Raw genomic sequence first — 12,350 nt, 5'->3', positions numbered from 1 at the left:
TTGCCGGAAAATCCCTGGTGCACCTGCATAAGATTTGTTCGGGCAAATGTCATTGTCACAAATAATCACCAGTGCTGCATTACTAATGGGCGCTGCATGCTTTTATCATTAAAAATGTGCTCACTGGATGGCCTGGAGGTTGATCGGGGGGAGAGAGGGCTGGTGACAGTACAGCAAGGATTGTAAGATATGTGACTAGCAGGAGAGTGCCAGAAAGATTGGGGCCCGAGGGAGTGTGGGGTCACGGGGATCGGGGTCAAGGGTCGGTATGGTGAACTTTGGCCTTAGGCAATTTTAAAGTGTGGGGATTTGTGGAGACGGCACAGTGGCGCAGCGGTTGAGTTGCTGTCTTACAGCACCAGGGATCCAGGTTCGATCCCGCCGATGGGATGCTGTCTGTAGGGAGTTTGCATGTTCTCCCTGTGACCGCTTGGTTGGCTTTTCTCCGGGTGCTCCGGTTCCAAAGATGTACAGGTGGGTGTAGATTAATTGGCTTCGGTAAAATTGTAAATTGGCCCTCGTGTGTAGGACAGTGCGCGTGTATGGGGCGGTTGCTGGTCAGCACAGGCACAGTGGGCCGAAGAGCCTGTTTCTGTGCTGTATCTCTTCTTCTTCTTTTGTGTGGCGTGCACAGCCTAAAGTTGTTGGACAACTTGTGCTATTTGATCTACCGTTTGTGCACGTCAAGTTGATTGCATTAGTCGAAACAGGGCGGACCACGTGTACCACCCCCTGTATCTCTAAATTCTCAAGTGTAAATCAGGAGGTCAACCAATTCAAGGCTTTGGGATGGTGTGTGGATGGGCTTGAGAAGAGCCCAGAAATACAAAGCTTGCATTATTACAAGTCCATGGATAATCATGGCTTCATTTTCATGTAGCAAAAAGCAGCATAGCTCAGAATTCACACCAGGTACACTAAGGGGAATAACACCAGGAAGTGGCATGGTTGAATTTCCTGAGTGATCTAAAGCCAAACTGAAAACAATCACTATCCCATTTGAGTTTTGTTAAAATAAAAGCAAACCTCTTGGCTTGATTTCTTTGTAAACTAATAGATTTTTCACACAATATTAATCTGAATCGTGGAGGCAGACATTGCAATTAATGCTTACACTTTTCACAGTGAATGGCAGGCCCCTTGGGAGTGTTGTAGGGCAGAGGGATCTAGGGGTGAAGCTTTATAGTTCCTTGAAGAATAAGGGGTAAGCCATATAGAACGGAGATGAGGAAACACTTTTTCACACAGAGAGTTGTGAGTCTGTGGAATACTCTGCCTCAGAGGGCGGTGGAGGCCGGTTCTCTGGATACTTTCAAGAGAGAGCTAGATAGGGCTCTTAAAGATAGCGGAGTCAGGGGATATGGGGAGAAGGCAGGAATGGGGTACTGATTGTGGATGATCAGCCATGATCACATTGAATGGCGGTGCTGGCTCAAAGGGCTGAATGGCCTCCTCCTTCACCTATTGTCTATTGAAAGTGCCAAGAGAGCTATAATAGGAGTCTGTGGGGCAACATTTTCACAAAGAGCGGTGTGGAAGATAGACACAAAATGCTGGAGTAACAGAGTGGGTCAGGCAACATCTCTGGTGAAAAGGAATAGAAAAGGATTTGAGTATAAGAGCAGGGAGGTTCTACTGCTGTTGTACAGGGTCTTGGTGAGACCACACCTGGAGCATTGTGTACAATTTTGGTCTCCTAATCTGAGGAAAGACATTCTTGCCATAGAGGGAGTGCAGAGAAGGTTCACCAGACTGATTCCTGGGATGGCAGGACTTTCATATGAAGAAAGACTGGATAGACTCGGCTTGTACTCGCTAGAATTTAGAAGATTGAGGGGGGACCTTATAGAAACTTACAAAATTCTTAAGGGGTTGGACAAGCTAGATGCAGGAAGATTATTCCCGATGTTGGGGAAGTCCAGAACAAGGGTCACAGTTTAAGTATAAGGGGGAAGTCTTTTAGGATCGCAATGAAAAAATCTGCCACAGAAGGTAGTTGAGGCCAGTTCATTGGCTATATTTAAGAGGGAGTTAGATGTGGCCCTTGTGGCTAAAGGGATCAGGGGGTATGGAGAGAAGGCAGGTACAGGATACTGAATTGGATGATCAGCCATGATCATATTGAATGGCGGTGCAGGCTCGAAGGGCCGAATGGCCTACTCCTGCACCTATTTTCTATGTTTCTATGTTTCTATGTTTCAGGTCGAGACCCTTCATCAGACTCAAAGGTGTATTAAATGAGCTGCCAGAGGAGGTAATTGAGGCTGGTACCTGGCCAAATCGTTATGGTACATGGATGGGAAAGGTTTAGAGGGATATGGGCCAAACGCAGGCAAGTGAAACTAATGTAGATGGGGCATCTTGGTCGGCATGAGCAAGTTAGTTCTTGTTCTGTACTGTATGACTCTGACTAAATCACTTGTTTGACACCAGTGAGTTAGTTGAAATCTTGCTGTCTGTTTTATTTTAGGCCCTTGCTCTACCTTGGCTTAAAAATCATGACACAGTTTGGCGTATGTGGATTTTTAAACTGTTCCGAAGTTACCCTGAGATCATGGCTTCAAGTCATAGAAACCAACTACCATGCATCAAATTCATACCACAATTCCACACACGCAGCTGATGTGTTGCACGCCACAGCATATTTCCTTCGAAAAGACCGAGTTAAGGTAAACTTTAAGATTTACGATCGACACACGATGGTGATGTTTAAATGCCTCTTTGAATTTTGTATTGTGCGTGGCATTATTTAGAAACATAGAAAATAGGTGCACGAGTAGGCCATTCGGCCCTTCGAGCCAGCACAGCCATTCAATATGATCATGGCTGATCATCCAAAATCAGGGACTGGACCCAAAACGTCACCCATTCCTTCTCTCCAGAGATGCTGCCTGTCCCGCTGAGTTACTCCAGCATTTGTTGTCTACCTTTGATTTAACCCTGCATCTGCAGTTCTTTCCTACACATCCCTATCCAAAATCACTACCCCTTTCCTGTTTTCTCCCCATATCACAACGAATGGCGGTGCTGGCTCGAAGGGCCGAATGGCCTCCTCCTGCACATTTTCTATGTCTATGTTTCTATCCCTTGATTCCATTCGCCCTAAGAGCTATATCTTTCTCTCTCTTGAATACTCTCTTGAATTTAACATGGCATATGCTGGTTATTCTGATGTTGGTTCACTAAATAATTTAAATTATAATTATGTGAAACACTAGTAGGCCACTGAGATAACTAGCCGTTTGATGTTGTACGTATATGGTCTCCTTGAGGTCAAGACATTGAGACATATAAGGGTCTGGAAGTCAAGTTAGAGCTTTATAAGATTATGATTAGGCCGCATTTGTAGTATTACGTGCAGTTCTTGTCACACCCCATTACTGGAAGTACTTCAGGCCTTTGGAAAGGGTACAGAATGGGTGAACAGAATGCTGCCCAGCTTAGAGTGTATTACCTACAAGGTGGGGTCAAGGAAAGAGCATTCACGTCACGGCCCTGTTTTCACCAATCTTTCTACCACCACACACAAGAAGCGACAAGACAGACACCAAGATTCCGGACGTGGCGGCGCTGTGATACGGCTGCGGCTCGCCTGCAGTCTGTCTGTTTTTACTTTTTTGTGTTGTTTTTTTCGTCTAGTTTAGTAATTTTTTTGGTTATTAGGTGGTGTTATGTGTGTGGGGGGGGTGAAACAGGGCTTTCTGTCTCTTCCTTCGGGGGAATGCCACTTTTTTGTCGTATCCCCCTTCTCTTCCCCCGTCTGCGCTGAGGCCTAATGGTGGAGCTGGCGGCCTCCAACCTGCGACCGACCTCGAGGGTCCGGAGGTAGAACCAGCCAGGACTCACCAACGCGAGGCTGGCCGTCTTCGAGCTGCGGCGGCGTTCGGGCAGCGGCACGACTCGGTGCTCCGGTGAGGGCGGACGGCGCGGGGCAGAGACACTCCCGTGCGGGCGGCCCGGCTACCGGCTGGAAGGCGCTCCCGTGCGTGCGGCGCGGCTACCGGCTGGAAGGCGCTCCCGTGGGGGCAGCCCGGTGCGGGGCTGAGACGTTGCCGTGTGGGCGGCCCGGTGCGGGGCGGAGACGGTGCACCGGTGGCTGAGGCGGCGTTCTGGCGGCGGCGACCTGGATCCGGGGCTCGGCCGCGGGTCAGTGGAGGACAATGTCGGGAGCTCGCAGGTCACAGGCTGGTGCCTGTTTTCCGGAGCACCCGTTGCAACAGCTGCGTCCGCTGGACTGGAGGGCGGCAGCTTCGACCACCCCCGGGCCGCGGAGCTTGAACCACGGGACTGACTTACCATCGCCCGGTGGGGTATCGCCTCGGCGCAGAGGGAGAAGAGGAGGGAAGAGACAGTAACTCTAAGACTTTTGCCTCCATCACAGTGAGGAGGTGTTTGGTGAACTCACTGTGGTGGATGTTAATTTGTGTTTATTGTGTGTTGTCATTATTACATGTATGGCTGCAGGCAACAGCATTTCGTTCAGACCGAAAGGTCTGAATGACAAATAAAGGATTCAATTCAATTCAATTGTACGCAGATGCCGAGAAGTGTGTTCAGCTCTGGCTGAACAACTTATTTTGTGTGTGGACTCGATAAGAAGAAGCTACAAGGCCAGGGCGGCTCAGTGGTAGAGTTAACGCTTTATTTCACCAGAAACCCGGGTTTGATTCGGACCTCAGGTGCTGCCTGTACAGAGTTTGTTTGTTCTCTCTGTGACTGCGTGGGTTTTCTCCGGGGGCTCCAGTTCCCTCTAACATACCAATGACCTGCATGTTTGTAGGTTAATTGGCTTCTGTAAATTGTCCCTAGTGTGTAGGATAGAACTAGTGGGATGGTCATTGGTCGGTGTCGACTTGGTGGGCCAAAGGGCCTGTTTCCTGCAATGGGACGACCAGAACTGCGCACAATATTCTAAATGCAAAGTTCTGTAGAGCTGCATCATGACTTCCTGACATATTCAATGCCTTTAGCAATGAAGGCAAGAATATCATACACTTTCTTAATCACCCTATCTACTTGTGCTGCCAGCATCAGTGAGTTATGAACTTGGACTCCAAGATCCCTCTGCACATCAATGTTGTTAAGGGTCTTGCTGTATATGCTTTTTATTTGGTCGGTCTGAAGAAGGGACTTGACCCGAAATGTCACCTATTCCTTTGCTCCATAGATGCTGCCTCACCTGCTGGGTTTCTCCAGCATTTTTATCTATCTTTGCTTTTTATTTGTGATCAGTTCATAGAAACATAGAAAATACGTCCAGGAGGAGGCCATTCGGCCCTTCGAGCCAGCACCGCCATTCATTGTGATCATGGCTGATCATCCCCTATCAATAACCTGTGCATGCCTTCTCCCCATATCCCTTGACTCCACTAGCCCCTAGAGCTCTATCTAACTCTCTCTTAAATCCATCCAGTGACTTGGCCTCCACTGCCCTCTGTGGCAGGGAATTCCACAAATTCACAACTCTCTGGGTGAAAAAGTTTTTTCTCACCTCAGTCTTAAATGACCTCCCGTTTATTCTAAGACTGTGGCCCCTGGTTCTGGACTCTCCCAACATTGGGACCATTTTTTCTGCATCTAGCTTGGCCAGTCCTTTTATAATTTTATATGTTTCTATAAGAACCCCCCTCATCCTTCTAAACTCCAGTGAATACAAGCCTAGTCTTTTCATTCTTTCCTCATATGACAGTCCCGCCATCCCAGGGATCAATCTCGTGAACCTAAGCTGCACTGCTTCAATCACAAGGATGTCCTTCCTCAAATTAGGAGACCAAAACTGTACACAATACTCCAGATGTGGTCTCACCAGAGCCCTATACAACTGCAGAAGAATCTCTCTACTCCTATACTGAAATCCTTTTGTTATGAAGGCCAACATTCCATTAGCTTTCTTCACTGCCTGCTGTACCTGTAAGCCAACTTTCAGTGACCGGTGTACAAGGACACCCAGGTCTAGCTGTACCTGTTTCCTGCAATGGGACGACCAGAACTGCGCACAATATTCCAAATGTAAAGTTCTGTAGAGCTGCATCATGACTTCCTGACTCTTATATTCAATGCCTTTAGTGAATAGTTCGTGAATTGATCATTAAAAAAAAAAAGACACAAAGTGCTGGAGTAACTCAGTGGGTCAGGCAGTATTTCAGAAGAACATGGATAGGCGATGATTCGGTTCGGGGCCCATCTTCAGACTGGAGTGAATGTTATCCACATTGTTAGATCTTCGGTGAAACTAAGTGAAACAAAGCAGTTTGACTTTATCGCATTTGCATTTGCAGGGGTGCCTGGATGAAATGGACGAGGTTGCAGCCCTCATTGCAGCTACCGTGCATGATGTGGACCACCCAGGTCGCACCAACTCCTTCCTGTGTAACGCAGGAAGTGAGCTGGCCGTCCTCTACAACGACACTGCTGTCCTGGAGAGTCACCATGCAGCGCTGGCCTTCCAACTTACAGCCGGCGACAACAAGAGCAACATCTTCAAGAACATTGAAAGGTTAGATTTACTGACCAATGCATACGTAGGAGCAGGATTAGGCCATTCGGCCCATCAAACTTGCTCCGTCATCCGATCGTGGCTGACCTGCTTTTCCCTCCCAATCCCATTCTCCTGCCTTCTCCCGTAACCTTTGACTCCCTTACTAATCAAGAACCTGTCAATCTCCGCGTTACAAATACCCAATGATAATGGCGGAATGGTGGCGCAGCGGTAGATTTGCTGCCTTACAGAGCCAGGAGACCCAGGTTCCAGCCTGACAATGGGTGCTGTCTGTACAGAGTTTGTACGTCCCCCCCCCCCCCTCCACCACCCCATGGTTTGGGAACAACTCCATTCAAGACCGCAAGAAATTGCAGTGAATTGTGGACGCAGCCCAGACCGTCACACAAACTAACCTCCCTTCCCTTGACTCCATCTACACTTCACGTTGCCTCAGCAAGGTCTCCAGCATAATCAAGGACCTGGTAGCAATCATCTGGTAGCTCCCTCGTCTCCCTTCTCCCATCAGGCAAGAGGTACAGAAGTGTGAATCCAGATTCAGGGACAGTTTCTTCCCAGCTGTTATCAGGCAACTGAACCATCCTACCACCAACTAGAGAGCAGTCCTGAGCTATTATCTACCTCATTGGAGACCCTTGAACTATCTTAAAGGGCCTGTCCCAATGTACGAGGTAATTCAAGAGCTCTCCCGAGTTTAAAAAAAAATCAAACTCGTGGTAAGCACATAGAATGTACGCAGCGGGTACGTCGGAGCTCTTAGCGGCTCGTAACGGCTCGTATGTCTCTTAAGCCCCTGTCCCACTTAGCAAACCTGAACGGAAACCTCTGGAGACTTTGCGCCCCACCCAAGGTTTCCGTGCGGTTCCCGGAGGTTGCAGGTGGTTGCCGGAGGTTGCAGGTAGTGGAAGCAGGTAGGGAGACTGACAAAACCCTCCGGGAACCGCACGGAAACCTTGGGTGGGGCGCAAAGTCTCCAGAGGTTTCCGTTCAGGTTTCCTAAGTGGGACAGGGGCATTAGCGGCTCGTAACGCTAACGGCAGGTACTCGGGAAACGCGGTAAGCTCGAGAAGACTCGTGAAGATTTTTCAACATGTTGAAAAATGTCCACGAGAGCCCCGAGTACCTACGAGCGGCTATTACCGTAATTCTCCGAGTTCGAATCAGGGGAAACTCGGGATAACTCTTGGATTAGCTCGTACAGTGGGACAGCCCATTTAATCGGACTTTACTGGACTTTATCTTGCACCAAACGTTATTCTCTTTATCATGTATCTGTACACTGTGGATGGCTCGATTGAAATCATGTATAATCCTTACGCTGACTGGTTAGCACACAACAAAAGCTTTTCACTGTACCTCGGTACTCGTGACAATAAACTAGACTAAACCAAATGGGACATTGCCACAGGTTTCAACAATCCATAACTATGGATAAAATGCCAGTTTGTAACCATTCATCCAATTTTTTTGCAGAAATCTGTTTCGAACTTTGCGACAGGCAATTATTGACATGGTTTTGGCAACAGAGATGACAAAGCATTTCGAACATGTGAACAAATTTGTAAACAGTATCAACAAACCCATGTCATCCATTGAAGAAACCAGTTTAAATGTAAGATCTAACTTGTAAAATGTACAAATGAGTGAGACCCGGGTTCGATCCTGACCTTGTGTGCTGTCTGTGTGGAGTTTGCACATTCTCTCTGTGACCACTCGTGGGTAGCCTCCGGGTGCTCTGGTTTCCTCTCCCATCCCAAAGACGTGCAGGTTTACAGGTTAATTGACCTCTGTGAAATTGCCCGGACTGTGTGGGAACTGGGCACGGACTAGAGGGGTCGAGATGGCCTGTTTCCGTGCTGTAATTGTTATATGGTTATATGGTTATATGGATGAGAAAGTGGGATAATATAGTCCTAGTACGAACGTGTTATTGATGGTCGGCGTGGAGTCTATGGGCCGAAGGGACTGTCTCCATGCTGTATCTCTAAACTCAACTTGTACTGTACCATAAACTTTTTTTTTTTAAATGGCATTCTCTGAAAATCATATTTTCATTTGCGGTCATTCTGTTTTATAAAGTAAAATTCGATTCAGTGTTGAGAATAATGGCCAATTCTTCGATTCATCAGGGAGCTGCCAGTACTTATGGATCAGCTGCCTTTGTCCAGACTCTTCTCCCCACCTGAACAGCAAAGGTCAGCCTGGAGCAGGGTCTTTCAGAGTAAAAATCGCCGTCACTTATGCTTAAATATCATCCTTCACGAAGTTTACAGGATCCTTCTGCCATGTTGCAGCTAAATTCGGCAAGTGGTTTAGATTTGCTGATGTGTAGGCTATAATTTCTGCTTGTGCTCTGCAGAGTGAGAGCAGTGATGGTGAATGTCCTTCCGGAATAAAGAATGCCATAGAGAACAGACTGCTCATCAAACGCATGTTGATAAAGTGTGCTGATGTCGCCAACCCTTGCCGTTCAGTCAACCACTGCATAGAATGGGCGGGGAGGATTTCAGAAGAATATTTTGCTCAGGTAACGTTGTAATTTGTATATCTGCGCACGTAGTCATGTATTGTCTTTCCGCTGGTAGACAAAAGTGCTGGAGAAACTCAGCGGGTGCAGCGGCATCTATGGAACAAAGGAAATAGGCAACGTTTCGGGCCAAAACCTTCACTGGTTAGCTCGCAGCAAAAGCTTTTCACTGTACCTCGGTACACGTGACAATAAACTAAACTCAAACTCAAACATGCTTCAGTAAACTTCATAGCTAGATTCCCAAATCATAACCTACCCTCAGCATTTGCAGTTGATTAGAGGCAAATAATCAGAATCAGAATCAGAATCACACTTTATTTGTCAAGTATGTTTTGCAATATACGAGGAATTTCACTGGCCAGGTCAGTCATACAATTAAAAGCAACAGACTCAAAAACACATTTTAACATGAACATCCACCACAGTGACTCCTACACATTCCTCACTGTGATGGAAGGCGAAATAAAGTTCAAGGCCTTCCTTTTGTTCTTCCTCGGTCGAGGGCCTCGAGACCTCCATTGACAGGACGATCTTGACTCCGGTAGTCGGCGGCGTTCGGGCCCTCCGTGTCGAGGCGTTCAGCTCCTGCATTGGTGTGTTCTCAGCTCCCCCGCGCCGGGCGATCGAACCTCGCGTCGGGGCTGGTTGAACCTTTGCGGCGTTGGAGCTCCCGACTCAGCCTCTCCCGAGACTGCGAGCCCTTGATGGTAAGTCCGCAGGCCGCAGTGGGAGCGATCCCAGGCAAGGGATCCGCTCCGATGTTAAGTCCGCGCCCCGCGGTGGGGCTCACGACAGTCCGAGGCGGCTCCTAGTTCCAGCGATGATAGGCCGCAGAGCCCGGAGGATGTGATCCGAAAATCAACAGAGCTATGGCAGAAAGTTCAGTTTTACCTTAAGATTGTCAGAATCTATCCTTTTTACTGTTCGAGTGTATAATGGACAATCATGTCATAGCGTGTGAAACAGGCCCTTCGGCCCAACTCACCCACACCGGCCAACAAGCAAAGAGACAACCGGCACAAAGCTTGAAGTGGCTATATAAATTTGAAATTCAAACACAGTTGCCAGATGAGTTTATCAGATGTTTTGCACTCTCTTTAAATTTCCTTTTCATCAAAACTGAGACTGAAGAACATTGGGCAGGGAGTCAACTAAGCGAAACTACATTTTTCAACGTTTTAAAGTCTAAAAGGAACCGATATGCTTCAAAGAGTGGAATTATTTGCCACAGAAGGCTGTGGAGGTTAAGTCAGTGGATATTTTTAAGGCAGAGATAGATTCCTGATTAGTACGGGTGTCAGAGATTATGGGGAGATGGCAGGAGAATGGGTTTAGGAGAAAGAGAGATAGATCAGCCATGATTGAATGGCGGAGTAGACTTGATGGGCCAAATGGTCTAATTCTTCTCCTATTCCTTATAACCTTATGGGTGGGAGTATTTGAATTAATGGGCACTCCGTTTTCTAATTTCCTTTGCATCATGTTTCCGGAGATGATTGGCTAATCAGAACGTTTGATCGCTCTGGGCCTGGACTCCCCGAAGTTTAGAAGGGCAGTGGGGGATCTCATTGAAACTTACTGGATATTGAACGGCCTGGATAGAGTGGATGTGGAGAGGATGTCTCCACTAGTGGGAGAGTCTAGGACTGGAGGGCACAGTGTCAGAATAAAAGGACGTGCGTTTAGAAATGAGAACAGGAGGAGTTTTGACAGGCCAAATGGTCTAATTCTACTCCTATTCCTTATAACCTTATGGGTGGGAATTTTGATGAGAAAATCATTTTTACACAGAGAGTGGTGAATCTGTGGAATTCTCTGCCACAGAAGGTAGTTGAGGCCAGTTCATTGGCTATATTTAAGAGGGAGTTAGATGTGGCTAAAGGGATCAGGGGGTATGGAGAGAAGACAGGGATGGGATACCGAGTTGGATCAGCCATGATCATATTGAATGGCAGTGCAGGCTCGAAGGGCCGAATGGCCTACTCCGGCACCTATTTTCCATGTTTCTATGTTTCTTTAGCCAGAGTGAGGTGAATCTGTGGAATTCATTGCCACAGATGGCGGTGGAGGCCAAGTAAATGGATATTTTTAAAGCAGAGATTGATAGGTTCTTGATTAGTAAGGGTATCACAGGTTTCAGGGAGAATGCGGGAGAATGGGGTTGAGAGGCAAAAATAGATCAGCCATGATTGAATGGCAGAGCAGACTCGATGGACTGTATGGCTTAATTCTGCTCCTGTGTCTTATGAACTTGTGAGTATGGGTCAACAGTCATTGCTATTTCTTGCTGGAAATATTGTAACAAATGTTTTCGACTTAATATTTGCGGAACAAATCAAATAAAGCATTAAACATCCTAATTTAGTCATACAAATCAATTAGATCTTGTGTAGGAAAGAACTGCAGAAGCTGGTTTAAATCGAAGATAGACACAAAAAGCTGGAGTAACTCAAAGGAATATTTATTTATCTCTGTGTCTCCTTCTCCCCTGATTCAGTCTGCAGAAGGGCCTCAACCTGAAACATCACCCATTCCTCTAGAATTTAGGAGATTGAGAGGGGATCTTATAGAAACTTATAAAATTCTTAAGGGGTTGGACAGGCTAGATGCAGGAAGATTGCTCCCGATGTTGGGGAAGTCCAGGACAAGGGGGTCACAGCTTAAGGATAAGGGGGAAATCCTTTAAAACCGAGATGAGAAGAACTTTTTTCACACAGAGAGTGGTGAATCTCTGGAACTCTCTGCCACAGAGGGTAGTCGAGGCCTGTTCATTGGCTATATTTAAGAGGGAGTTAGATGTGGCCCTTGTGGCTAAGGGGATCAGAGGGTATGGAGAGAAGGCAGGTATGGGATACTGAGTTGGATGATCAGCCATGATCATATTGAATGGCCGAATGGCCTACTCCTGCACCTATTTTCTATGTTTCTATGTTTCTCTCCAGAGATGCTGCCTGTCCAGCATTTTGTGTCTCTCTCCAATTAGACCTTGTGTTCCATTGTGGGCCGAAGGGCCTATTCCTGTGTTTTATTTTTTGGAAACATCAGATACTGCAGGTGAGCTCAGGGGTCTGAGGTTAAAATCAACCAAGTCTCTCACCCATGTTAATAGTAAGATTAAACGAGAACTTACCAGTTTGAAGTTTGATCTTTATTTTATGAGGAGTTACGTCGAGGGACTACATGAAGGCCGTCCAGGCGCATGCGCGTCAAACTTCAAAGCAGCGGTGTGAAATCACAGATGATATACTCCGAAGCATAATAGTAAGCTACGTGATACAAACTTAACTTACCTTTGATCTCATTAGGGTGGGAGCGGAGGGC

General features: G+C 47.0%; 1 protein-coding gene across 1 annotated transcript in view; it reads left to right on the top strand.

Annotated features, from left to right (window-relative positions):
- The window catches only part of pde8b (phosphodiesterase 8B), a 217,728-nt gene that overhangs the window by 196,622 nt on the left and 8,756 nt on the right, over positions 1–12,350 (top strand). The window contains exons 18-21 of the mRNA XM_033018611.1: positions 2,471–2,669; positions 6,279–6,496; positions 7,973–8,111; positions 8,859–9,026. Coding sequence (XP_032874502.1) covers positions 2,471–2,669; positions 6,279–6,496; positions 7,973–8,111; positions 8,859–9,026 — 724 coding nt within the window. The remainder of the gene's footprint in view (positions 1–2,470; positions 2,670–6,278; positions 6,497–7,972; positions 8,112–8,858; positions 9,027–12,350) is intronic.

Source organism: Amblyraja radiata, chromosome 3 (assembly GCF_010909765.2).
Source record: "Amblyraja radiata isolate CabotCenter1 chromosome 3, sAmbRad1.1.pri, whole genome shotgun sequence".
Classification (NCBI taxonomy): Eukaryota; Metazoa; Chordata; class Chondrichthyes; order Rajiformes; family Rajidae; genus Amblyraja; species Amblyraja radiata.
Note: the sequence above shows the minus strand (reverse complement) of the source record. Positions and strands in the feature narration are given on the sequence as shown.